The 27,552-nt window shown below is 37.5% G+C and overlaps 1 protein-coding gene across 8 annotated transcripts in view; it reads right to left on the bottom strand.

Moving 5' to 3' along the window:
- Positions 1 to 27,552, bottom strand: part of FIP1L1 (factor interacting with PAPOLA and CPSF1) — a 47,052-nt gene that overhangs the window by 3,142 nt on the left and 16,358 nt on the right. For 2 of the 8 annotated variants that reach the window (XM_068942887.1, XM_068942885.1), the window contains 7 exons: positions 26,596 to 26,703; positions 18,877 to 18,970; positions 17,652 to 17,805; positions 12,560 to 12,586; positions 12,048 to 12,102; positions 10,443 to 10,498; positions 3,907 to 4,111 (listed from right to left, as the gene is read on the bottom strand). In XM_068942887.1, the coding sequence (XP_068798988.1) occupies positions 3,907 to 4,111; positions 10,443 to 10,498; positions 12,048 to 12,102; positions 12,560 to 12,586; positions 17,652 to 17,805; positions 18,877 to 18,970; positions 26,596 to 26,703 (699 nt within the window). Of the gene's footprint in view, positions 1 to 3,906; positions 4,133 to 10,442; positions 10,499 to 12,047; positions 12,103 to 12,559; positions 12,587 to 17,651; positions 17,806 to 18,876; positions 18,971 to 26,595; positions 26,704 to 27,552 lie in introns of all 8 variants that reach the window. The other 6 variants (XM_068942886.1, XM_068942884.1, XM_068942890.1 and 3 more) reach the window with 3 other exon arrangements.

Raw genomic sequence — 27,552 nt, forward strand, 5'->3', positions numbered from 1 at the left:
CTGAAACCTACTATCCTATGTCTTTAACCTACTTCTATCAGTATTGATCATTTAACATTATTTTACCCTCAAGTTTCTACTCTGCTGTGGGGAGATGAAGGGGAAGAGACATCTACAGCCAGAGTCCCTCTCTACTGAGTATTTCTTCGCTTCTGAAAAATTTGAGGCTTCGGCAAAAGGAGTAAAACCGACAACAGAAGTCTTTTCATATCAAATGTCAAAGGAAGACCAAGGTTAAAAACAACTGCCAGTTTGCAAAACCAGTCAAATGGAAGAGAAGAGTGGCCTAGCTCGCAGAGCGGTTACTTTTGCAGTTCCGAATGCCAGTCTTCATTTAATCAAAATTTGAAGGGCATCTTAACCTGGAGTGCAATACTGAAGCACTATAAAGATAGCACGTGCCTGCTGAGAGTTAGATTAAAAAAACTCAGATTTGGAGATGGGAGGGGGAGGAAGCATCATGTTAAAAATGAAATTAAAATTAGGTTCTGAAATTTACAAAGACATTTTTAACCAAACGTAAAGTCTACTTTGAACAGCACTTGAAAATTTTCATTAGACACAAGTCTCCTATACTAACACATCTTTAAACTGCATCACACTGTTCATCACAATTTTAAGAGCCTTAGATTTCTGGGGGCTTGGAGTGATAGCAAAAGGTAGAAACAACTGAAATACAGTTTGCTCCCAATATCAAACATCATTTCCCAAAACTAAGACTTTAATGATCACTATCTTATTATAAAGTTAAAATCCAAACATCTACCACTGTCTTTTGATGAGTATGTTGTTGAAGGTGCTTTTCAATCTTATTTGGGCAAACTATTCCTAAGGAATCATGACAGATTGTGAGTATGTCTGAAAATAAACAACCGTTTTTTAAGTAAAGGAAAAAAAAAACCCACTGGTTTCCAAGTCCAATGCATTGGAGGACTTTTCAGGATCAAGAATGAATGCCACAGACCTAATAGTAAGCTAGTGATCTCCTCTTCATTTTCTATCTGCGTTTAAGTTAGAATTACCAGAGGTTTCCAGGGACAGCTTTGAGAGCGCTACAGCCTGTTGAAGAGCACAAAAAGTTATCTGTGCCCTCTGGGCACAGATGCACACATGCAGTCCTATCCATAAAAACTTCCTTCTCTACCTCTTAGGTTACTTTTCCAAAATAAGACTGAAAATTTACAACCAGTTACATGAATAAGGAGACCCCACTTTGGTAGAGACGCCTAACTTCTGACATCTATATTCATAATCATTACTATGTATTTTAAAAAAGCTTCAAGAAAGAATCACAGAATAATTTAGGTCGGAGGTCACTTGGGGTAACCCCTGTTCAACACAGGGCTCACTTAAGAGCCAGCTCAGGTTGCTCAGGGCCTTGTCTAGGCAAGCTTTGAATACCACGGCTGGAGGTTCCACAACCTCTCTGGGCAACCTCTCTCAGTACCTGAGCACCCTTTTCGTGATTCCCCCATCCACCCAGCATCTACTTGGAATTTCTTGTGCTGCAACTTGTGATTGTTACCTCGTCCTTTCTCTGTGAGCCTTGGGGAAGAGCCTGGCTCTATATTCTTTGTAACCGTAGTTAGGAACGGCAATTAGATCCTTCATTAGCCTTCTCTTCTCCAGGCTAAACAAATCCACTTCCCTCAGTGCTGCTAATCACCTTGGCAGCCCTCCACTGGACTTTCTCCAGTTTTTAAACGTCTTTTTCATACTAAGGATCCCCAAACTGCGCACGGTACTTTGGATGTGGTCTCAAGGGCCGAATAAGAGGAGAATAATGTCATCCCTCAGCCTGCTGGCTACACTCTAACGCAGTGCAATACATTTTGACCTTCATCACACTTGGAGTGCTGAATCCTGTTCAATTTGCTGTCCATCCGGACCCCAAGCCCTTTCCTGCAAAGCCACTTTCTAGCCAGACAGACCCTACCCAGCCTGTTCTGCTGCGTGGATTACTAGGTTCCATGACTTCAGAAATTTTTTTGAAAACTACTGAGAAAGAGTCACAAAAATGGTACAACATCAAACAAATCCTGAATGTAGTACTTTTAGGGGTAACTAATTGACTTGAAATTATAAAAACAGAAAGGAGGACATGGTCCTTGCAGAAGGGATCACAGTCCAAAGAACAGCACCTTTTTTCAAGGGGGCAAAGAACGAGATACAACGCAAAAACGCACAATTTCATCTGAGGATAGCTGGGTAAAGGTAGACTAGAATACAAAGAAAGCTCAGGGTACATTTCTAAACCACATTTTAGTTATACTAATAAAATAACATTAATTCCTGGTTTTTTTTTTACAATTTTAAGAAACATAATAGCACAAATATAGGCTCTTTATTTGGAAAGGAACTGCTGAAAGAAAATATCTCAATAACTTCTGCACAGTAAACAGCTAAAGATGATGTGATGTGTCACGACAGCGTTGCTTACGTTTAAACAAAGGTGATTTAAGTAGAAGTAATGCATCTGTGCAATCTTTAAAATAGTTCACATTCTATTCCCCATAGCTGGTTTCATTTTAAGTGCATAAAATTGAAAATAAACCTTCTTAAGAAGAAAAAGCAAGAAAAAAAAGGCATTATTGTCTCCGCATGTTCTGTCTTTCTTAAACCTCTCCCACCTTCTCTGTTACTCACAAACCAACTCATACTAGTTAAGGGCCTCCCATTTTCTTACATAGCCATGTGGCAACAGCTTTCCTACAGATGGTGGATAATTTAGTCACATAAAAAAGTTGAGGCCTGCTCTTCCCCCTCTTTTACAGATAACTCTGGCAGCAGCACAGAGGTTTCTCTAGGCCTGGAAGCTATTAAGGTTCATTTCAAGCACCCTTGAATGACCAGGCTTCTTTCTGGCCTTCAATCAAGCTGTCTGAGAAACAGATGTTTAGATTGGTCTTGAGTTCTTAGAAACTGACCCTGTAACAGAACAGGCATACAGGAGAAGACATCACCACAATAACCTCAGCATCCGCATAAATGGAACAATCAGCTTGTTTGCACCCAGTCTGGGTCTTTACTAATGATTATCAAGCAAAAAATTCCAGCTAAATATTGCTGGCTCTGGGTGTTCTCATTCTCCACAGGGTAAAACAACTAGTAAATACAATCAGCTTAATAGCTAACGTATATATTCTGCAAACTTGAAACCGAACAAAAAACAGTAAGCAAAGCAGTCAAGGTTTGCCCCAAAATACTTTGTTCAAATACTAAGCAAAGTAAATTTAGAAAGATCTGGCAAGCCTATAGACCTCCGCTCAATGGAGTCACAGTGAGTTCAATATTAAACGCTTTGTACTTGTGCGCGTGAACCAAAGAATAGTTGCATCTCTCTCTCTTTTTTTTTTTTTTTTTTTTTAAGCAATTGGACAGTTGAAAACCCAAAAGAGGGTAGTTGTCTGCCTTAAAACAAAATAAGTTATTGACCTTAAAATCATAATTTATAAGAGGCAGGACAAATTATTATCCAGCCAGTGCTAATAACCAAACTAACAATTTTAGCAGCCAATAATACATTAATTAAGGTCAAATGTTGTACCACATTGCTCTTGGCACTGAAATGGGAACTAAGATTCATTTAATACTTTCACAGATATTTCTAGAACTACTGAGGGCAAAGAGAGCTTATACCTCCCTTATACACAAGGCTTAAATCACATCTTTAATCTGTGAAGCACTATGACCAGTTTGGACGTATACTTTAGTTTTTACACTTCTGTTTTACATTTACAAATTTAATTATAGTTTCCAACAGAAAAGGGGGAGGGGAGAAAGTCATACCCTCCTGTCTCTTTGGAATATACAGCTGTACACTAAACTTAACATTGAAGTACCTGATTTAATGTGGACACACAGTTCTGAACAAAGTATTACAGCATATTAAGACAATTCACTAACCTGTTGAACACACTTGGAGTTGGACTGTGATCTCGGTCCCTTTCCCTGTCTCTGGTACGTTCTCGGTCTCTGTCTCGCTCCCGGTCCCGGTCCCGATCCCGATCCCGGGATCTCTCTCTCTCACGCTCCCTATCCTTCTCTCTTCGTGCATAATAGTCCCACTGTTTGCTGGTGTCCATAAGGCTAGACCACGAAGGAGCAGAACCTGCAAGGTGCGGAAAGGTGACTAAAGAAAGAGACGCTGGTATTAGAAAGAACAAAATCAGATACCATATGAAAACTGTAATACTATTTATGCCTGAAAGCACAGACATTTGTTAGCCTCCTCCAGTGCCATTTTCCAATCTTTCCCTTTCACATAAAAGTTAATTATGAACAAACTCTGCATTTTTTCCATGATGCTAATAAAGGCCTCTGGCATTCATTTCAATACTTGTTATGAAGATGTACAGAACCAGGATAGACACCACAAAGAATGTCTAAATCTTTTAGGAAAAAAAATAAATATTGTGCAAAGTTTTGCTGAAAGAATTTGACTTTATGTGGTCAAACGACTTTGTTTTAGGGGAACAAAAATCCAAGAACAACCAAAAAACAGAACTGCCTTTGAAAAACAGTGGTTCTGGAAGTACAATTCAGAAAACAAGGAAAAGGCTATATGTAGACACTAGCGCTTTTTGTACATGTTTTGCCCCGTAAAGTAATTGTATTTAAAGTACGTGTCAGCTACTTCCAGTGTTCTTATTCACTAATTCATGTTCTACACTGTGCTTTGCCATACTTTTTTGAATACAGAATTTAATAGTAACTTTAGAAGTCTCGTCCATAAATTCATTTTGGGGAGAAGGAACAACATTCCCACTTACACTTTATAAGACAGCATTTCTAATGAATGCTCAGCACAATCATTATTACCACCAAAATATAATACAGCTTCAGTAAATGAGCGATATTTTTTGTCCTCAACTAAAAGACTTACAGAAGAAACGGATAAGAAAGGAGTCACGACACCAGGCTGGCTCACAACCCTTTTAGGGAGCAATGGGAGAGAAGAAGGGACGTGCATCTCCACTGCGCTCTACCAACTCGGATATAATAAATAACCACTAGTCTTAATGGCCCAATTGTTCCATCCTGCCATGCCCCCTCCAGAAGCCCCTGGATGCATCCTGTGAACATGAGGGCAGCAGCATCTAACTGGAAACAGCACTCTCTAGTGGACTTGAGCACAGAGGTCAGGAATTCCCATCTCTGCATATCTGCTCTCCTAGCAAATAACTGTAGAGCCGCCAATAACTCGTTTGAGTTCAATTTCATTATATATAAAATCAGAACAATATTCACTTGACTCCATGGTGTTGCAAAGTGCAATGAATAGAAGCACCCACTGAACAACGGAACATACTGCTGCTGTACGTAATACTGCCGAGCCATAAAGCCAACAGGTTCTCAAGACAGCTGTGTTCAGACTGCCTTGCCTACAATGTCTGGGGTATGCCTGCCCCAGAAAGCTTTGGCAGAAGCTTAAGACAGTGGTTTGCCAAGAGTCTAAAAGAGGAATACAAAAGACTTTTTGAGCAGGCAGTGCAGCAGGAAAGAGCGCTTCATTGTTAAAAAACATTTTTAAGAATTATAATGCTTTTCAATGGAAAAAAAAGGGAAAAAAAAAGCATTTATGCAATGTTTTGCTTCTAACAAAACGCTCAGCAATGTTTGACTTCAGGGCTACAGGGAAAATAAGGAGTTAACAGAAAAAATATCCTAACACAATAGTATGTTGTTCATTATACTGCCAAAAACTGAAATTCTTCTAAGGAAAGCAGCCAAAAATAGCAAAAAAACAGCTGGACTTTAAAGACTGCTAATTTCCTTGACTTGCCATTATGTCAACAACATACGTATGGTCTACAAGACTTGAATACACTGGCTGACAGAATATTCTAATCTACATTGTGAACTTAAGTTTACTTTAAACACATACTACAAAACAAATTATTTTTATTAATGGCAGCATAAACTTCCAAGCTGAATTCTGGTCACTCCCTCACATCTGCACTAATTCTCATAAGACAGAAGTATGTCATTTCCATCTCAACAGCCTGAAATAAACTATTATTTGTTACTCTGAAAAATAGAGCAATTTTTATACCTAGATTTTCACCTCTAATTATTCTCAACACACAAGGTAGTTTAAGAAAAATATGAACTGCAATGTACTGTGTTTACTTCTTGGAATGCAGTAATTTTTAGTATCTCTTCATGAATTTTAGGGGTTCTCCTAATAGTCTTCACACAAAGAAAGAGATTTCCAACATAGTATAACTCCGATTTTATTTTTACAACAGGAAGAGAGGAAACTTTCAACAGTCAACAGTGCTGGAGACATAAGCCCTGTTTTGGAGACTGTTTAAAAATTTAAAACTGCATGGTGTCACAGCATATTGGCAAAGTATTAATATATCTTCTTTTTGCCTCAAAAATACTGTCTCTGGAATTGCTTTTGTAATGCTAAATTTGTTGCATGTTTACAGGATACAAAGAACACTTAGAGCGCAGAATGAAGAAAAGCTTCAGGGAAAAGCAAACAAGCATACAATACAAGTCGTTTCACTGGCAGACCCATAGTAGTGCCATACATTGACAGCTTAGCCACAAGATCTTTTAGTTTTATTAAGGTACAGCTGAATCATGAGTGAACGTAAAAACAAGTTCAAGAAACTGCATCTGATGCACACCAAGACAAAACTGTTATTCCTGATGCTATTATGAAGAACATTATTTTACTATGCAACATTCTCAGTGGACTTGCCGTTGGAAATATGCCGGATCTCTAAAGCAAAGATACCAAGGCATGAGACGGGCAATCTAAACAGGGAGAAGAAAGGCTGCTGAGTCTTAATCAAGATTAGTATTTTTGCAATGCATTCTGTATACTCATCCTCCTCTGCAATTTTCACAAAGCCATCAAACATACTGACTGGCAAAGATGACAAAGGGTTGGCAATTCATTTGTATCATCTAAAGCAAGTAGTGGACAACCCTAGCGATTCTTATTTATAATTATTATCTGTATCCTACTGCACCACCAAGCCCTCAGCTTACCTATCTGACCTATTGAGAGCACTGGTAAAATATACTGAATTCATATGGGCCAGGGATCACACTGAGTTAAGCACTGTGGAGCAGAAGATGCTAGCCAGGAAACATCTTGCTCTAAGCATATACTTGCAACAGCAATAAACTGCCACTGAACCTTTACAGATCCAAAAGTCTGTATGTCAGGCACAGTTTAGAAATGAACAATTTGCTTTTTAAAGCAAACATGAAAGTCGCTTTTGCCACAGTAGGGATGCCAGATACATGGTGAAGATGGGAGCAGGCTGGGGAGGATTAAGAAGCCTATAACAAGATATATTTCTCATCTCTTCACAACGACAAAAATAGCAGCAAGAACGAAGAAAAGAGAAAAAGGTCAAGATTTAAAGCTTGTCTAAACACCATATTTTATACATATTCTGAGGTAGTAATTCCAGAGTATTATATCACAATAATTTTGTATACCCTTCTATCCAAAAAACTGTCCAATATTATTTCAGTACTGCTACTTTAATAAGCATCCAAGCACAAGAGCTAAGACATTGTTTTCTGTAAGAGTCCCCAACTTTCCGCGTACTACAGATATTTGGGGATATCAGCTGCACAATCCTGCAGAAGGACTTCTTAGAATTAACCAGTGTCTTTAGTTGGGCTGTCTTTCTACCTCCTGTCAATGGCACTTAATAATGGTAGCAGTATCTTTTTACATAATCTCATAAACTCATCAGGAACATACTGAGGACCCATGAGGACCTTCTCATTAAAGGGATGTAACACATTTAAGGTATTATTCTTCAAGAATACTGAGTATTTCTCATTTAAAAATAGTTTTGAGTTCTAAAACTAACTACTTAATAAAACAAGTGGTACAGTCAAACTACTTTTCACTTTGATTACCCTCTCACATAAAACACAGGAAGAATTTCACTATAAAGTATTTTAAACTCAAGACACAGTATGACACTTTATATACCTGTACAGGGTTGTCTAATATCTCAATGTAATTAAAAGGGTCCTCATTTCACATTGAAGATGTTCCTGTACACATTAGATAACTTTAGATTTCTAAAAAAATTCTGTTTCTTCTGTCAGTGTATGAGCTTCCGAGAAGAGATACGAAGGAAGGAGAAACATGAGAAGGAATGCAACCCTCGTCTCCTAAGCAATATAAGTAAAAGCTCTTGATCGAAATATCCAGATGTTCTAAGTAAGACTAAAAACAGCATCTAGGGTTCTTCAAGTTGGACATTAATTCAAGTAAACCGAAATCCCCTGTTCTCTCAGGCACAGTCCAAAGGTTCAGAACACTACTAATGCCATGTAGATTTTGAGATCAAATGACTCTAGTAAAATCAGGAAATACACAAAAATAATCCAAACTACACTAGTGTAATAAATCTAAGGGAAGCTGTGGTTAAAGCAGACTGACACAGCACCAGAATTTGTTATGCCAACACCCTAGTCTCTGCAAGCTAGACTGCACCAGTTAAAACCCATTATGTCTATCTATTTATCCCTGTCTTTCTGCAACAATTGAGATCAGCTCAGAAGCTCTTTCATTAATGGTCACTACACACAAACAGTAAGAAATTGGGGATGGCATGCTTCGGTAACCAGCCAAACAAAAAACACTCAGCACAATGATACAGATCACATCTGTGGGTCTTTAAAAAAACAGAAATCAAAGTCAGCTCTCAGTTTTATCCAACATTATACAGGAAAAAAAAAAGTATGTAGCAAACAAGACAAATGTTTCTACTGGGTAAAGAAAACAAACACCACTTGCCCTGTCCCCCCCCACCCCCCCCCAAAGATAACCTTGCTTTTCCTCTAGAAAATGCTCTGAGGGGTGGGGGGGAGAGACGAGGAAGAAAAGGAAATCCCCTAATTGACTTAAGAGTTTTAGAAGCTAATAGTTCTAATCTCTGGGGGGAAAAAAGACCCAAGTGAATCACAACAACCTGATAAAAAACCTACACAAGAAAGAGCATTATGTGGTACTCTTTAATTACCTCTTCTGGCTGACTTAACACTCAGTGTTTACATCTCTCAACCAGGGAACTTGTCTAGCCTGCCTCACTGGAAGAGTTGTCAATACAGCACACTTTAGAGGAAAGGAGAGGAGAAAACACCCAGAAAATTCCTTCATACTTAAAACAAATTAAGGTATGTACACAAATATTCTGACTAAATCACATCTGACTTCTCTCATGAAAAATTCTGACTGTTTCAAAAAAAAAAAAAATCTGGTTGCCCTCTCAGAACCCAATATTCCTTCAATTTTTTTATGAGCCTTTTTCTCTTGTACTGCTTGGTCTACATAACCATACACAGGTAAATAGTCATTTTTAACCTTGCCCAAGAAAGTACAAATCCAATGTTGGCACAATCATGATAGCAACCATATTTGGTATACGGGTATCACAACAACATAAGCTCACCACCACTCCTGAACGTCACTGAATGAGGTGGAAAAATTCTTATGTTCCTGCTACTACTTGAAAGTATAGCAAATTCTAATAAAAGAGATTCTAAAGGGAAAAACAGCTTTAATTGGAGGCTATCTACTAGATACCATGCACATACTAGTGCCTGTAAGAAAGATCGCTTTCTCACATGATATTGAATGGTTTTAGCTGATAAAGCTTCAGCACACTTGTTTGGGTTTGTTAGTTGCCTGCCCCAGCTTTACTTTTTGCTACAGACTAGAGCAAACACAGCTCATTTATTTTCGAAAAGGTAGGGTAAAGTAGTTGTCTGCCCCCACTAAGAATTTTTAAAAATATATAAGACTCCATGCATGAAAGCAAACACTTAGGTGATGAGGAACGTTCTGATGTCAATGAAGTATCATTTGCTACTGCATAAACTGCCCCAAATTCAAGAAGTAAGTTTTTCAAAAAATTTCACTTTGTGAAATCCTTTCCAGAGACTTATGAACACTCAAGAAAGACATTATGCGATTGTTTGATCTGTGCTGATCATCATGCATGTCAGAAGTGGACAGAACTTCTGCATCTGCTACCTCCAGAAGCCAGGGTCCAAATGAACAGAGAGAGTAGGGTGAAAGAAAAATCAGCTGGGAGAAAAGGCACTGGGCACGCGCTGCATATGACCTAAGCAGAGGTGCTGACTGGCAGTAGGGGTGTTTCATGTTCCCCTTTGGGCTAGGTCAGAAAGCACCTGATATTTTAGTACTGTCACCTCTCTTTTGGCTCAAGCAGCAGAGCTGCATGCTAGACAACTGGCTGCTAGGTTGTGTCAACGTCCATTTGATCCCACATAACGCAATTTATTTTTCAGTTCACTTATACTATCAAACTAGATGGTGATCTAGTTTGGAAAGATCTGTTTAAATTCTCAGCTAAAATCCTTAGAAGTATTTCAATCAATGTGATAGAGCACTAATAAAAATTTTCAAAGCCAGTAAACTCGCTCACCACTGCCATACGAAAATGCACGAACAGAGCGACTGTCATAGCCAGAGGAATGTCCGCTGTTGAAAAGAAAATACAGGTAAAATTCAGTTTTACCATTAAGGCTACTTCCATCAACAGATTTTGTTTTATCCCTCGGAATTCTTATCATCGCATAGACTAAAAGAAAGCATTTCGAGCATCGCTAATTAAGAAAGTAGTCTCTCAACACAAATCATTCTCTCAACATTTCTTAAATTTTAGAACAAAGAACATCCATTCTTGGAAACAAATATTAAATGTGAACTATTGTACTGTATTTTTCATGATTTTTCTATTTTAAGTGTTGCTTATATCACAAGAAGTTTCTGCACTGATATTGAACTTAATCTCCAATCGTTTGGAAATGCACATATTTGTGAATGAAGTCATCCTCATTCTTTCTGTTAAAAAGTTAAGTATGTGAGCATATCTAAGAACAGGTGGACTTCAAATGTGCAGTTCTATAAATAAACTATTAAATTAACTACACATTTTCTAGATTGACTTCCTTCGGTGGGAGCCAACTCAAGCAGGTAAAAAACAGAAAGGTTAAGATGGATGATATGAGCATAGGATGTAATTCAAACACGTATAATTCTTTGATGAGTTTTATCACTTCCTACTTACTTGAATGCATTATCTTTATCTTTGCCATATTTAACTTAAGTGTTATTTTCACTCTTGAAGGTAGCATTACATTTAAAAAGTTACATTTAAAAAGTTACATTACATTTAAAAAATGTTTTGGATTAGATAAAGATTTTTTCACACCATATTTTGGAAAAGCAAATACAGTGACTACTGCTGAACTGTCAGAAGCAATGGTCACTCATAGCAATTCTCATTATGAGATAATAAAATAACTTTCACCCACATCAAATGCATCCACCTCCTTGTTTGCTGAATTAAATCAGATGAGGATTTTCTCATCGATTTACCATCATCATCCCTGTAGCATGCATGTTAACAGAATCTGCAATTTCAAAGGAACAGATATGTATCTTTTCCTCTAATTAAGTCAAAAGGACTGGCAAGAGGCTTCCATCTTCTTAGTGAGCTAGTTGTCCTAGTTTTGGCCTAATGTAAAATATAAATACTTTTTAAGGATTGCTGGCTACTTGATATTGAAAAAGGAAGAAATACAAATTTGGATTCTGTGGAACTCTGGCATTTCCTATAGCCTATGAAGGCTTGAGTCTGTGGCCAACTTGTTTATTTACATTTGTATAAAAGGATGTTTTAGTTGAAAACTACAAGGTTCACTTAAATAAATCTTCAGGCAGCTAAGCAATATTTTAACACTTAAGATTATCATAAGTTTGTTCTTAAGTCTTGACATTGGTACGGTGTCATCATTCAACAAAAGTAGTAAGTGGTAAAGTAAGCTACTCAAAGGAATATTCAGTGTAAAACACAATTGAGACTAGCAACACTTGTGGAAAGTGATTGCAAAAATCTGAAGCCATCTCCTCAGCACCAAATAAAATCCATAAGACACTGGGTAGCGTAAGAAGGTTTACTAATACCTATTTTATTTCAGTAGAATACCGATATATGGCTTTGTAAGATTTCAAAACAGATAATCACCTTTCTATCGTGGGTATGAGGGAAGGTGGAGGACCGCCAGGTGGGGGTGGAAAGCCTGTAATAATTAATTGAGGAGGGAAGAAAAAAACCAAATATGTAAAACCGAGCTAGGCATACAATGGCAAACATACTCCATACATTTTCAGGGCTTCAAATCCAATACCTTATCATTCTTAAAACATGCAAGAATTTAGAAGCATAGGAAAATTCTTGAGTGGCTACTGATACTTTACATCAGCAGTCACATTGCTCTGCATAACTGTAAAAAAAATGGAAGGAAAAAAAGGAAGCACACACTTTCCAAAGAACTGGCAGGTAAGTCCAGTAATCAAGAGCATTACATTTTTTCTTCTTTGCATCCGAATAACTGTGCCTATGTCTACATATATCATTTTGTATTTATGAACTTTTATTTATATATAACTAAAAGGAAGTCAATAATTTACATATCAATTACATTTAATTTTTAAATCAAATGTAAAAAATACATATATATTCTAGTTAAAGTTTACCTGGTGGTGGCACTGTTATTGGTATACCTAAAAAGATAACAAATAATGTATCAGTTATAGTAAATAATTTTTATTATCCACAGTTCTAAAATCATATTAAGATATCACAACATACACAATCAAGAAAAACAACAACTTATTTTTGTGCCTTCAGATTAAGAACTCAGAGTACTACCACCTTTTAAGACTTTATGTAAGCCCTGTGATATCTGGCTTTTTATTTCAAGTTCCAGCCCTTCAGAATCTTATTTCATTAGAAACAAAAAAGACAAAGAATGATGCCGGGTCTCAAGGCCAGAAGTAAATCTAAAACCCTAAAACGTTAAGCATCCAGAACGAAAATAACATACCAGAGAATGTATCTGGTTTACCTTAAATTCCATTACTAGGTGAAAGGAAATATAATCGGCCTCTGACCTTTTAATGCTTAGTATAGGAAATACTAAGTCCGCATGGACAAAATACTCTGGCAATGAGAAGCATTAGACTTTTCCCTAAATGCTACATCATACTGCAATTAATCAGTTATTAAAAAAAAAAACAAAAAACAAAAAGCAAGCAAGCTCAGGGCTCTATTCTCTTGCAAATACCTAAGAAGGGAGCATCCTTTACTAGGAGCATATTCAAAAAAATCATTCCAACTCTGTTGGCTTTCCTCCTTGTTCATTTTTGCAAGCAGAAAAAGAAACTTTACTTTCAGGGTAGCAGTTTTACTCACAGTAAAACTCTCTCAAACTCCACAAAAACCACCTCAGCTACCATTACTATATCAGATTCAAGTATTTTACGTAAGTGGATTCTGAACTGAAATGCACTGAAGCCAACAGAAACACTTCCAAGGGGCTCTGGACCAGGTTTAAGACCAAGATACACACAGTCTGCTTAACTTCCCGTACATTTTACTAGCGTTTAAACATCTGAACAGAAGAGCCCGAATACCTTTGCTGAGCTTGCTCATTCTACTTATTAACCATGCAGGTTATTCCTCTCAAAACTTAATCTGTGAAAGCTTTCCCCGTCTTCAACAGCAACAAAAGGAAAGATTTCACAGCATACTGAATCAAGAAGTACTAAGCACAAAACATTAAGACTCAAATGCCTAAAATTCAGCCTTTTAATGCTGAAAGAGTGCAATTCCAACTTCTTCCACTGAACTAAGCAGACCTTTGGAAAGTTACTGCATCTGAAAGCCACGATACTTTTCCTTGGCATAATAATGTGGATTTAAGTGTTGAAATGTTAGGCACACAACTTAAAAACTGCAGTTTGAGAATCCAGGAAAATCATATCCAGTACTCTAGACAAGTAAGTTAAAGATCTTGTTTAATTGAACTTCGGTGTCTAAAAATAACTATAAATGAGGTATCACCTTCTACTGAAACTACAGCATTATATCAGGACAGGAAAGACTTTGCAGAAAATCCCCTTCTCATAAAACAAACAAACAAAAAACACCATGATCTGCTTTACAAATTCTACTACAACTGAATAATAATTTATCTAAATTTTTCACAAGACTCCAACCCTTACCTTCTAGAACATTATAAATTTACATTTTAGTAATACAAAAGGCCAGAAGAAATCATGGGTAGTCTGACATATGTTCCATTTACGCATATGTCAGTAAACGAACCTGGTAATTACTGAAGTAGATAACTAACAATCAGTCATTTATATCAACATAACGTCACAAGCAAGTTGTATTCTCCTCCTCTTCAACTCAAGGCCAATAAACTCATTCTGTATTAACTTGGATAACACAACAGCAAACAGACAAGCCATTCAAAAGAGTAGGCTGACAGAGTAATACTAAATCAAGAGACTTGCAAAACAATCACTCCATCTCTGATCTCTCAGTCCTGATTATCATGAAAAAATGTGAAGCACCTTCCAAAGGGTGCCTGAGAACTAAAATAATGACCCCACTAGACACTACAAATCACCAACTGAAACGAAACCATGATTTTATGGCACACCAAAGTCCTCCCTTCCCTCCAGTCTTTCCCTGTTCTTAAGGTCCTGAAGGGCCCCGCTCCGTCGTCTCTTAGAAACAACTTGCCACTCCTCCTCTATCTCCTCTATCTCTATCAACAGGGCCTCCACTCTGCAGATACAGGTTTAATTTCCTTTCAGAGATGGCCTACTTGTTATGAATCTGATTAAAGGCTTATTAACCCAGTGTATAAAAAGGTATTTGAAGTAGAAAATCATCAGCCAATTACTTCTGAGTGGGGGCGGGGGAAAAAAAACCCAAAACATGGATTCATTTCTTGCAACATGTGGACTAAACTCAAATATCAGTCGAAGGAGATGATTTAGTACAGATTGCGTCTCTATGACATACTGCAGTGCCACAAAAGATACACCTGGCCTAAACTGAAATATTCTGACTGGTATATCAACAGCAACCCAAATGGCAGTAGTGCAGCATTTTACCATGGCTTATTTACACTCTGCATAACGCGCTCAAAATCGCTTTCAGGACACTGTATACCATCCTACTTAACTCAAGGCTGGTAAATATTTTTCCAAATATCAAGTAGGTTTTATTAAAGGGAAGCAATGCTACATGTGCTATCCTTGCGAGCAAGGAGTCAAACGTAAATTGCTGCAGCTTAACAACATACGGAAAGTTAGCTGAACTGTGGTAATAGCCCATGGCAAGGTAATATAACTCAGTCTGGTGTAAAAAGTTCTTTTGTCACAGGCTAAGCTAAGTCAAATTCTCTTTCATTTATCACAAACTAAAAAGCATACGCTTAGACTGCTGAGGCTCAGCAGATGTATGGATGTACAGTCACTTGCTAAGTCCTAGGATCTTGATAATACATCTAAGCAGTTAAACTTCCCCAAAATTATACAACAGAAGTTTAACACTTCAGAGTATTTTTTTTTTAATATCGCAAATGCATGTCACATTTAAACCACGTTCTTATACCAAAATACAGGAAATGACCTTTTGAGTCTGTAAAACGGAAGCACCCTCATTATTCTTTAGACTTGTTACTCCAACATAGCAACAAACAAACAAATAAAACCACCCACATTTTTTATCGTAACCAATTACAGTGATTTCCTAGGAACGCCGCAGAGTTTTCTGCGTTTGGCCCTTTGAATAACTCCAGAACTCACTCCTCAAAAAAGATCTGAATCACAAGAGTGAATAAACTCAGAACAAGAGACCTAACTTCAAAGCAGGATTCTTTTTCAAAGGGGCTTTTGGAGGATGTTTTATATTTGGAATACTTAAATTTTCTGGCAAGTAGTCCCAGTTTAATATTGGGTAACAGTGGGTTTTTTCCTCCCCCTCCACTGAACCTAGGAGGGACGGCAGGTTCTATTTTAGGAACAGCTTTGAAGATAAATAGCTGGCAACAGCACAATTAAAACACAGGCCTGAAGAAACCAAATCCACAGCTCTTAATCGTTATTTTCAAATCTACTTGAAGCACGGAAGGATGTTGAAGGAGACTTTCTGAACAAGTGTATGTCATAAACCCGCCTGCAAATCACAAGACCGAACCTGCTCGCTGGATCTGTAACACACGTGAATTTTTTCTTCACCATTAAGCTTAACAGGTTTCATAAGGGGTTTTGCAAGAACGCTACGGTACACCTAAATGACATCGCTGCACTAAGTGCGTATGTGTGGGGGGGAAATCCTATCAGGCTCTTTGGTAATATACTACACAGATCTCTGCAAATTGCTAGAAAGTAGTTATCTTGATTGTAGGTGTGGTACAATGTAGTGCATGCATTATTTTATCAGAAACATTTTAATACAGTTTAAAACCATAGTTAACACTAGCGTTAAGTCCCCCTCCCTCCTGCCCCCCAAGCAGTAAAGAAACTTCACAGAAGTGCCAGAACAGTAGCATATTCTCTCTATAGATATCCTATTTTCACGTTTATGCATGTAAACTTGGAAGAGAGCACAGAATGATTTAATTTTTAAATCTCCTCCCCTTTCCCTTTGCTAGGCTGCACCATTTTGTGTGTGATGGTCACTGATGAAAGCCAGAGCTTGCCAGCCAGCAGGAGCTGATAGTTTTAAAATCAGCAGCAATCGAGGAAAGCAACTTCTTCCATGAGAAGGATTTAAACCCTACAAAGGCCGACACAAAGCCACTGCACAGAAAGAATAACGTTGCTTCCTTGTTTGTATGCAAGAGTATTAACAGACACTTTTAGAAGATTCCCTATGCAAACAGAAAAGATTTCAGAACAAGGCAAGAAAAAGAATGCAGTGAGCAAGAGGAGAAAATGAGAAAAGGCTCTTCACCTTAAACCAGTCCCTTACATAACTAAACATTTTGTTTTCTTACTCAGATACTCCTCAAAGTTTTTGCATCTGTTTCCATTTCTCATTGACCATTCTCTTTCATTCCTTCACTGCTCCTTTTTAACCTAATTCCTTAAGATGATAACACTCAGGTAACTGCATTATTTGTGCGCATGCCCGTGACCCTGCCCTCCTTTAATAAATACAGGTAAATTTCAAACCAGATTTAACAAGGAGAACAAGTCTCAAAGAGCTTCGATTCCTCTAAGCTTCACAGGCGTAGGAAGCTGGATAAAAGCAGCAGCTGCTAATAAGAGCTGACTGAAAGACTACAGCACCAACGCAATTCTTATCAGACCTTTGAGAATTAACACATACTGTGAGGGGAGGGTGGAATTAAAGCTTCACTTGGTGCTGGGGCCTTACACACCAAAGAATCTAAGTTCAGCACAAATTTATAGTATACCAGCTTCCTTAGTTCAAGCTTTTATGGAATAATTTGTTAACATGTACCTCTCAACAGCATTAACAATAGCTGAAAAAGCACTTCAAAAGCAGCACTTCAGACATTTTCAAGGACACAAGGCCCAACATTTAGTCTTCAGGTAATTATTTACTATCTGTGACTATTCTGAGAAAGTAAAGACAGAAGTTTGTTTCTGCCATCCAGATATACTTAGGAAAAGACTAGAGCACAAAATTCTGAAATTCTACACATACAGTCAAACGTGCAAGGAATGTATTTCTTTAATTTAAAATCAACAAGCACCACTCTCATTTCCCATATTCTATATAATGTAGGACATTTACCTGGTGGGGGAATCAGAGGTGGAGCAGTACTGACAGTTGGAGGGGGTGGGAGGAAAGGAGGTGGTGGAAGGTGGGTAGGTGGAGCTCCTGGAGGGAAAAATGGAGGTGGCTTGGTAAAATTGTCTACTTCAGGATTAGATCGTTCTGAAAGAACCTGTAAAATATCAAACTACAGTTACAATTCCTATGTAAAAAAGGGTAGAACATAGGTTTCCTCTTTTTCCACCTACTACATCAGGAAAGCATTACTTATGCACCTAAAGAGCCATATTCAGACATCATAAATTCCATCTACACCCCTACGTTCAGTGTCCTGTACTACTTGTGTACCTTTAAGTGCCCAGGAACAGCCATCAGGGAACAATGAACACAAGATTCTAAAGGGAACATAGGCCATCTGAATATGGACTAAAACACCATCTTAGATTTACGTGTAAAGGAAAATATTTTTAAAAAGTCAGTATTAAAAGCATGAAAATCCCAACAGTTTGCATTACTTGACTAAACACTGTGGGAAGCTCAGCCGAAAACCACGCTGCAGTGTGTTAAATACAAGCACTACAATCTATTACTATTTTCATGGTTCAGCCTTAACCTAAGTTGGCACAGAAATGCAGTTAGAGCACCAAACAACCCTAATTCTTCTGCATAGATACATCAGGAAAGAAGAATTTATATTCAACCTTAACGCTTTTAGTTTTTTCTGAAAATAATGCAGGACCAAAAAGGTGAAGGCCATAAAGACTAATCTTACAACTTATGGGAAAGTAATACAACTTCATAAAAAATGTACTATTAGATATTTATTCAAAACTTATTTTTTTAAAAACAGTATTCTTAAACGGCAAGGGAAGACACTTTCATTTTCAGCACTAGTGTCCAGCTGAGGTGGTGGAGGAAAGGATATTCAGTTTAAATATCCATCTTTGGCAGTTAAACAAAATTCCTTCCATGCAGATCTAGTAGAGCCAGTACTGTCTCTGAGGTGGCAAGCCTGTAATATTGATCATTTCCTTTCAGTAATAAGTAAACCATAACATGTATATTTTGAAAATATATCAACTATTTCATCTTAATATATTTAACTGTCACAACTTTCTCCCTGAAAGTAAACAACAACTGTATTTCTCACTCATACACATTACAGTGTTTTAATCAGAAGTTAAGGTGAAAGCATAAAAAAGCCTTTTAGTCAAAGACAGCGTGTAAATCTGCAATATAAAACCTGTATGTTGCTGTTCTCATTAGCACGCCGCCGCCCTTCCACCCTGCTGATAGTGATGGTCTGTCCAATCACATCTATCGTGCCAGATAATCGCCTGTAACACAGGACAAACCAGAATCAGTAACAAGCAGCATTTAAAAAACCCTCTTGTGGCATACAGAATAACCTAAGTCCATAAGCTCCTTCTCCTATATACAGATAAAATCCCCAAAGTAGCTGAAGAACATGAAACGTGCTAAGTTTCTTGAAATACGCCAAGCGTGTAAAAGTGAACAAAGCAGCAGTAAAGACTTCCGCAGGATGAAGGGCGACTGTGTCCGCATGTGTCCTTCCACCTCCTTAAAGAAAATAAGTCTACATTTTTGCAATAGATGAAAGCAAAACATAAGGCATAATACAATGAGATCACCAATAAGTTTTACTAAGAATATATTAAACAGAACTTCTACAAAAATCTAAACAGTGAACTAGTTATACTAACCATTAAATATAGTTTTAAAACTGCAGAAACCACACCGGAGAAACTTCCCCGTGGAAGAATGAAAGAGGACAAGGTTAAGTGAGGAGGCAGAAATACACGTCAGCCAACGCTACTGTACGTACTATAGATATTGCAGCACATATTGAACACGTCACCCATCCTCCTTCCCAACTTGGAATATACAGTCTTAATACCAACCAAAGTACTTGAAACGAGTAGAAATTGATTCTCTCCTTAGATTACTACCTCGCCTCAAACTCAGAGGATTCTTAGATCAGCCATTCATACTTCTGGCCCTCAGTTCTCCAAAATGTGAAACGCCTCTCTCAAACCGCTCCAAAACATCTGTACAGCTAAATGAAATTAACAACAGAACAGCACAAGATTCACCTCAGATTCCCTTACAACCCAATCAGACAATATAAGAATGTAATGTAAATTAAAAACAGCTACAATAGATCAGCTCAAGGGTCTATCTCGTTCTGTAGTCTTTCGAAAATTTAGGGACTTCCTGCATTTAATAACCCTGATTAACAACAACATGTCTGATCCCTTTCGAACAAACTTGTATGTAATTCTACCTCCTGTGATGAATTTCCACAATGGGTTCTGTGTAAAAGTACTTCTCTTCATCCGTTTCAGCTGGTTTTTGCCTGCCAATTTCATTTGGTATCCTACAGTCCTCATGTTAACAAAAATAATGAAGAAGAGTTCCCTTGCCTCTGGTACCGTAACATTCTTGGGTTACTACTGACCTCTGTTGTACTTCTCCTCAGTCCTCTCTCTCTCTCTCTAGCTGAACTCATCTGCATCTCTCCTCATACAGAAGCGTGTAACATACGTTACTTGTGTTACCTTTTTGTGGACCCTTGCTACCTAAAGTACACCTTTTCTAATGTGACACGAACTGAACCACAGAAAATATTCAGCTCACGATGCCTTGTGGCTTTATGTGCTGTCATAATGACTTTCTCAGTTTTGTTCTCCACTGCTATCGATTACTAACACTCTATTCACCTGGTTTAGGTAAGACCAGAAATTGAACTGAGATTTTGGGAAGCAGCAACAATTCCAAGATCACTTTCTCAACTGGTAGCAGGCAAATTTATTATTTTCTCTAAAAAAGCCAAATTGACTTTGAGTCACCTGCATCAATAAGACAAAAGAACAACGGTTGATTCTGCTGGGAAAAGGCTACAGAGGTATTTCTTTAAAAACAGACCTGTTTTCCACTGTGAAAAATAGTGTATTCCTATGTAAATATAAATACATAAAGAGATGCATGTTAAAAATCTGTGCCACACTATAACACCACGAATTCTTTAATAATTCTCTCTCTCTCTTTTTTATTGTATACACATGGGGCTCCCCCCTCTTTCCTCAGGTTGAGGAAACAAGCTGTAATTTTTTGTTGAGGTCTCCATAGCAAAGAACTAATCAGAGCAAGATTTCATAATCAGCTTTGGATAAGGTGATTACTATCCTAACCAGTAGTTAGGACAACTTTTCTCTGCCTTCACTCCACAATAGTATGGGGTAAAGACAGATCACCAAGCCCCTGTCAAATTAACTTCAGTATTATTGTTCCACAGTCATGGCATAAGCAAATATAGAAGAAATATTAGTAGCACGATAACAGAATTTCTATTCACTTGTTCCTGCTAGGTCCCCAGGGGACAATATTAAAGATGAAACCTGTTATTCATTCTGTAAAATACTCTGCAGCCTTGAACAAAACATCCTTTGTCCTGGAAGAGGTCCGTCTTTGCTGTCTACAGACTAATAGGACAAGAGGCAATGGGCAGAAACTGAACCACAGGAAGTTCCATCTGAACCTGAGAAAAAACTTCTTGACTGTGAGGGTGACAGAGCATTGGAACAGGTTGCCCAGAGAGGTAGTGGAGTCTCCTTCCCCGGAGATATTCAAAACCCGTCTGGATGTGATCCTGGACAATATGCTCTAGGTGACCCTGCTTGAGCAGGGAGGTTGGACTAGATGATCTCCAGAGGTCCCTTCCAACCTAAACGATTCTGTAATACCATCTTACAGCACCAGCCTCGCTTTTCTTATTGCCAACAACTTTGTTCAGATTCTTGCACGTGAATGACATACAGTATACTTTCCTTATAGCCCTAGAGAAAAAAAATTGCCTGTTTTAGACAGACAAGCGTTGGAAATACGGATTGAGAGCAGTTCTTAGAGCTCAAACTTCCTGGCAAGAACAGAAGCCAAAAATAAACCTTTGTAATTCTTGATAACAAAAAGCAATTAATTAACCTTATCAAAGAATCCATTAAAGAATCCATTAGTCTACTTATAAAATAACAAAAGAGAGGAAACTATTGAGAAAAAAAAAAGAAAGCTACTGTATTTCTGTAAAAAGATGCATTTAGCCTTAGCTTGCCAAACAAATTCTAGCACTAGTAATTACATAGGGTAAAATTTCTCCCCCAATTTCAATTTTTTATTTCACATATATTTTAAATTTCTCATATACACAACTCATAACAACAACATATTCTCCCATAGATATATATAGATATAGATATATTCCTATGTATAGTCATGCTTCTCTGTCACCAAATGGACAATCATACCTTAGTGCTGTTTCAACCTTCCTATGCAAATCTTCCATCACTCCTTAATAAGGATCAATAGTATATACATATTTTTTAAATCATTAAAATTTCAAAAACTATGATGCAAAATAATTAAGATAGGCAAACTGTTGAAAACAGGCTTTTCTTATTCATAAAATGACTTAGATTACTTTTGCCATAGCTTTAATGCTGCCCAATATGCATAGATATACATATATATAGATATTTTTCTAACATTCTGCTTCACTGTCTTGTTTTAAGGCTCTCTGCAGAAATACTCCCACAAAATATAATGCTCTAGTACAGTAAGGAAGGACCAACTTCATAAAGTGCTGTTATTTCTCATTATTTCAGAGTCCACATTTAATCTGTAGTAAGAGAAAGACAAGATTTCTACAGACATGTTAAAAAAGCCAAATATAGTAAGGCTGAAAAGATTACAGCAATCCCATTCCATTAGGGATGCTGACAAACACATCAAAAGGCTTCACACTACGATCTCATTTTCCTTGCCAGAGCAAGAGTCCAAAGACCTCATGCCCACCTTCTGGCCCAGAACAAGCACTGCCTTGTCCTTATTACACCTTTACAAAGTGATAAACCTATAGAAACAAATTCAAGAATTCTTGGCTATTTCTTAAGTTTTGTCCTCGTTTTCACCCTTTTCTTCTGGGGAAAAAATTGTCAGAAAAGTGCCATAACATGTAATTATAACAATTACTACAAAAAAAAGGAAATAGTGAAGTATAGATCACAAGATCACAATAATCAAACCAAAGAAAACGGAATACAAAACTGTACTATAGGAAGCAGTATTTTACTAACATAAAAACATAAAACATAAAAACATAAATAAGTGAAATGAAGAAGAGCGCAATGAACAAAAAAGAAACCAGGAGTAGTTCAGAGGCAAGTGTTTCAGGAAACCTATCAATATGAATTCATACGTTCTAGACTGAACCCTCTTGTCTGGCTGGCTGCATCTGAAAGGTCCATATAGCTTCCTTAGTTAATGTTGATATGAAGAAAGGCAAGCTATTTAGAAATCTAAAATTTAAATTTTCAGTGATAGAGTTCACAATACCTGGCAAGTTATTCCAGTCCACACTGGAATTAATGGGTAAATCTCAAGTTTGAATGCATCTCACTTCAGCTTCCACACCAGTGGATCTATCAAGCTTATGTTTGTCAGACTGAAGATGCTCCTACTGCAAAATTCTTAACTCCCGTGCAGGTACTCACAGTCTGTCAAGAGAGGCATCTTTCAGTCCCAAAGAGCATCTGAGATCTTTGCCACACAGCCATCAACTGCGGTATCCTCAACCAAACCTCCGAAATCAACTTTTTTGGATTTGAGGAGATTTTTTTTTTCCCCTTATCAAGGCAGAATAAAAAAGCTACACTGAGAGTAAAGACATGATGGCATTCCATAGGAAAGTATGAGATAGAACCACTAAAATTTAAAACATAATCAGTCTCTCAAAATCTTCAATAAATCAAACACATGAGAATACACTGAAAATAAAGTAAGATTCCAGATGCCAGCCACAAAAACTTGTTACAAGAATCTGAATGTTATCTGTTAAAACTAAAACTGGTATCTGCAACACTGTGGAATTACTATTTTGAAGACAGAAAGAATCAAAAGTAGAGGGAACTTTCCTCTTTGCAGCCCAAGAGCACACGAAACACAGAAATCTAGCTTTATAGATAAGTTATAACTCTATTATTCTGATATAGATAAAACAAAATCTGCCCTCTTTGAGGCTCACAATTTACTTCTAAAAGAGGTCAAAAAGCAGGATTCATTTAGGTCAACTGCATGAGAAAATGAGGTATAAGATTACATTGTTAATGATTCAGAAAAACAGACATATCTGTGTTGTACCAATAAAGGAAACGATAGTAGAGAAACTATTAAAATATTTATCAATAGCAAGATAGACAACAAAATGAAGGAAGGACTGGGAAAAAACGCTCTCAGGAAATTTCACAAGAGAAATCCAAGGGAAAAGAAATTCTGGTTTTTAGAAGAGGAGTTCCCAAATTTTTGTTTCTGGTGGACTACCAAGCACAGTAATACAAATAGCAGGGAGAGTAGCTCAAAGTTGTGACCAGCTCCAAGTTCTGCCAAACTGATAGCTCTGACACCAATTGCTCAAATACTTTGATTCCATTGCAGCTGAAAAAGACACAGTAGACAACAGAGTATCAAGAATCAACTAGATTTTCTATAGATAATATCCTATCTAATATCCCATCCTTAAAAATCTGGATCTCTGAAATCCAATAGCCCAAGTGCAGAAAAAAAAACAAACACAAAAAACACAACAACCACCTCCCTAACACCTGCTTTCTTTCCAGGGCTCTTGCATGTTTCATGGTATTCCAGAAAAGCTGCACTCCATCTAGATTATTATTTTCTTTTTGGTAACTAAACTGGAAACATAAAGTATAGAACTTACTTTATAATACCTACTTTACTCCAACCGTGCTTCACTACAACAACAACAACAAAGGATAAATGAATTTTTGTAAAACAACAAATCTTTTTATCAGTCTTCTCTTTGAGATCTCACTTGGTTTCAGGGTTCTAAGATACTGCTTCGCCTCCATCATTGGCATCTTCTGTAGTTACCTAAAACTGTAACCAAGAAAACTGTAATTTCAACTAGCGCTAGTCCACTTTTTAAGCTGGATGACTCCTGTATGGCAAGAAATCTGTCCTCAGCTGACCCACTGCTTGGCTTGCTCACTGTCTTACAGGCCTTCCGCTTGAAAGTGATGAGCTTCAAATTAAGACCCTTCCTGTTCTGCACTGTTTCACACCGCCAGCAACTCTTGCAATCAGTGCTGAAAACACACAAAGGAAACCAGTGCAAGAGTACTCAGCACTAAAGCAGGATGTGTGTCAACACAAATACTGTAAGAATATAAACTGCAGCTCGGGAAGTAGCCCAAATGCAACACTGCATTATCAGAGGAACCAAACTGAGACTATCAGTTGTTGTGTATAAGCTTTAATAAAACAAGTATGGCTTTCACTGAATTCTTCTATATTCTGAAGAGTATGCCTATGCTCTACTCGTTCTCACTGAACTGCTACTCTATTTATAATGTTTCATAATGGTATCCCAATTTTCTTCCCAACAGCTGCCAAAAGATTCAAATTCTAAAATGAGGGACGAGTCCAGGAATTTGCAGTCATGCCTTGAAGTAAACAAATTCTCTTTTTCCTGGAGACTGCAATAAGGACTTCGTTATGCCCTCTAACAGAAGAGTATGAGATTGAAAGAGGCACATTTTCTCTTGCAAACGAAGCACCAGATGACATCTCTGTCAAAAATATAACCTTTACTAAGGCAGAAGAGGCATCTGAAGCGTCCAGTATTTAACAGCTCAGCAGTTTTGTAAGTGGGGGAAATCTGAAGCCCTGGATCCTGGTTAACTCATAGCAAGTTAGTGCCTGGGGAAGTTTCAAAGATGCTCCCCCCCACCCTGCCCCGGGCTCCTTATTACCTAGCATAGTGCTCAGAAATTAATCAGATGTTACTATGTTTCTGTTTCAGTGCTGTTTGCAATGAAAAGAGGGCTTGGTTTGTCCCTCACACACCGACGGCACCTGGGAGAGACACATCCCCACTGGATGCTCCCAAAGGCACTGCGTTTGGGATGCACACAAACCTGGAGCAGAGTTCACACAGAGTACAGCTTGAAAGGAGCATTCCAGTAACTCAGTGAATTATTTAGTTCTAATTACAAAATGGTTATTTGCACACTACAAATACTACCCTCCACGGAGATCTAATTCAAAGAGTTATCTCATCTTGCAAGCTGAACTTATTTAGGTTCTACAGAGCAAAGAGGGGAAAAAAAATTACATTCCAAATTCATAGCTGCAGAAATCACTTATCTCCACTACAAGAAAGAACGTATACAATGAACTGTTTTTTGAAAAACAAATTTTCAAATTTCATAAAAAGCCTAACTACCAGATGCCACACTTATTCACTAGATACAGAACTAAAAATTATAGGATTATAGTATTCTTCAGAAATCTCTATTTAAAATGTTCCTGTATTGCTACTTGTCTTGCTTTTGCATCTTTATGCTTTATCTTCCTCTTCTTGAGGACATCCTCAACTTTGCTAAGCTTATTTACTGCTTACTGATGGATATAATTAAGATGCAAACAAATTTAACAAAAAAATTCAGATGTTGCTATGATATATGGAATAGACGTGTTCTTCAAAATAATTTAAGATGTATCTGAATTTGCCATGTGAGCAATAATTATGTTTCTATCACGTAAACTACAGCCTCCATATTCCTAATGAGTAGTATTCTTGTTGCACCTCAGAGAGCTTATTTATTTTTTGGAGAACTTCAACTGGCAGGATATCATATGGAAGCATTTACTGTGCTCAAATGAAAAAAAGTTACAAAAATATTTTAATGTTTGCTTGCAAACAAAAAAAGCAAAAAAATACTATCTGTTCTCAGACTTCCAATCAAAGGGTAATATGTGCTGCAATATCTATGTGTAAAATCATCCAGGAAGTGATGTGGCAGCCCTGACTAGTAAATGGAGAATTAAAATGCTAAATTAGGATCACGCCCCTTTTACTTTTCCTTACCTTAATTCGGGTGATTCGGCCCTCCTATATCGCTCCTGCCACCTTCCGATGCCTGAACTGGCTTTTCTGGAGGCAGTGCTTGTCTGTGACTGAGAAGAGGCGCTGTTTCTGGTGAGATAAATTGTCTAGGTCTTTCTTTTCTTGTGTCTCTATCTTTCCTGCTCTTTTGAGTTCCTCTTCTCTTCATTCCCAACTCCTTACCAATCCCCACACCAATGCCATTATACCCAACTGCACCAGTTTTCCCTCCCTTCTACCGAATATATCAACTACTGCTAAAAGCTGAGAGAAGTTTCACACCTACATCCTAAAAGTTCCTAAAATTTAACAGCAATAATGCTATAGCAAATGCCTTATGGCATAAAGGTGATTGTTTAACATTTTAAAGAGCTGGATTGCTGAAAAATTTCTACCTAGCTAAAATGATCTGTTCAGATAAAGAAGAAAAAATATAGCCCCATAAAATACTAACTGGTTATAAAGAAATTAGTAATAAGTTTTTCATGTACAGAAAACACTAGCTGCGTTCTGGAGGCGTCATTTAAGTAGAAGCATGTAATGCACACAGTCAAGAAGTACTTACTGAACTAATCTCAGCCTTACTACACATTTTTCTTTTAAAGCCTCTTCTCACCGCTCAAATACCTTTCTCCTTTACACAAGAACTTACGTTAAGCTAATGCACCCAAAAGATCAGATATTAAACATGGAAAGAAGTCAGCTTTACCATTGCAACAACCTACAATTACAATATTCACACTAAATGTAAAGAAAATAATCTATAACAACCACCAAAACACACAAGTGGTACAACTGGATATGTACCCTTTTTTTTTTTCTCCTCTTTATCTATGCAATAGACCAAATTCATTTACTGGCCTCTCATTCTTAAAGACAGCAAAAGCTGGGAAAGTTCATAGAGGGAATGAAGAAGTCCCAAGTTTCTTGGAAAAAATC

This window comes from Struthio camelus, chromosome 4, assembly GCF_040807025.1.
Source record: "Struthio camelus isolate bStrCam1 chromosome 4, bStrCam1.hap1, whole genome shotgun sequence".
In the NCBI taxonomy this organism is placed as follows: Eukaryota; Metazoa; Chordata; class Aves; order Struthioniformes; family Struthionidae; genus Struthio; species Struthio camelus.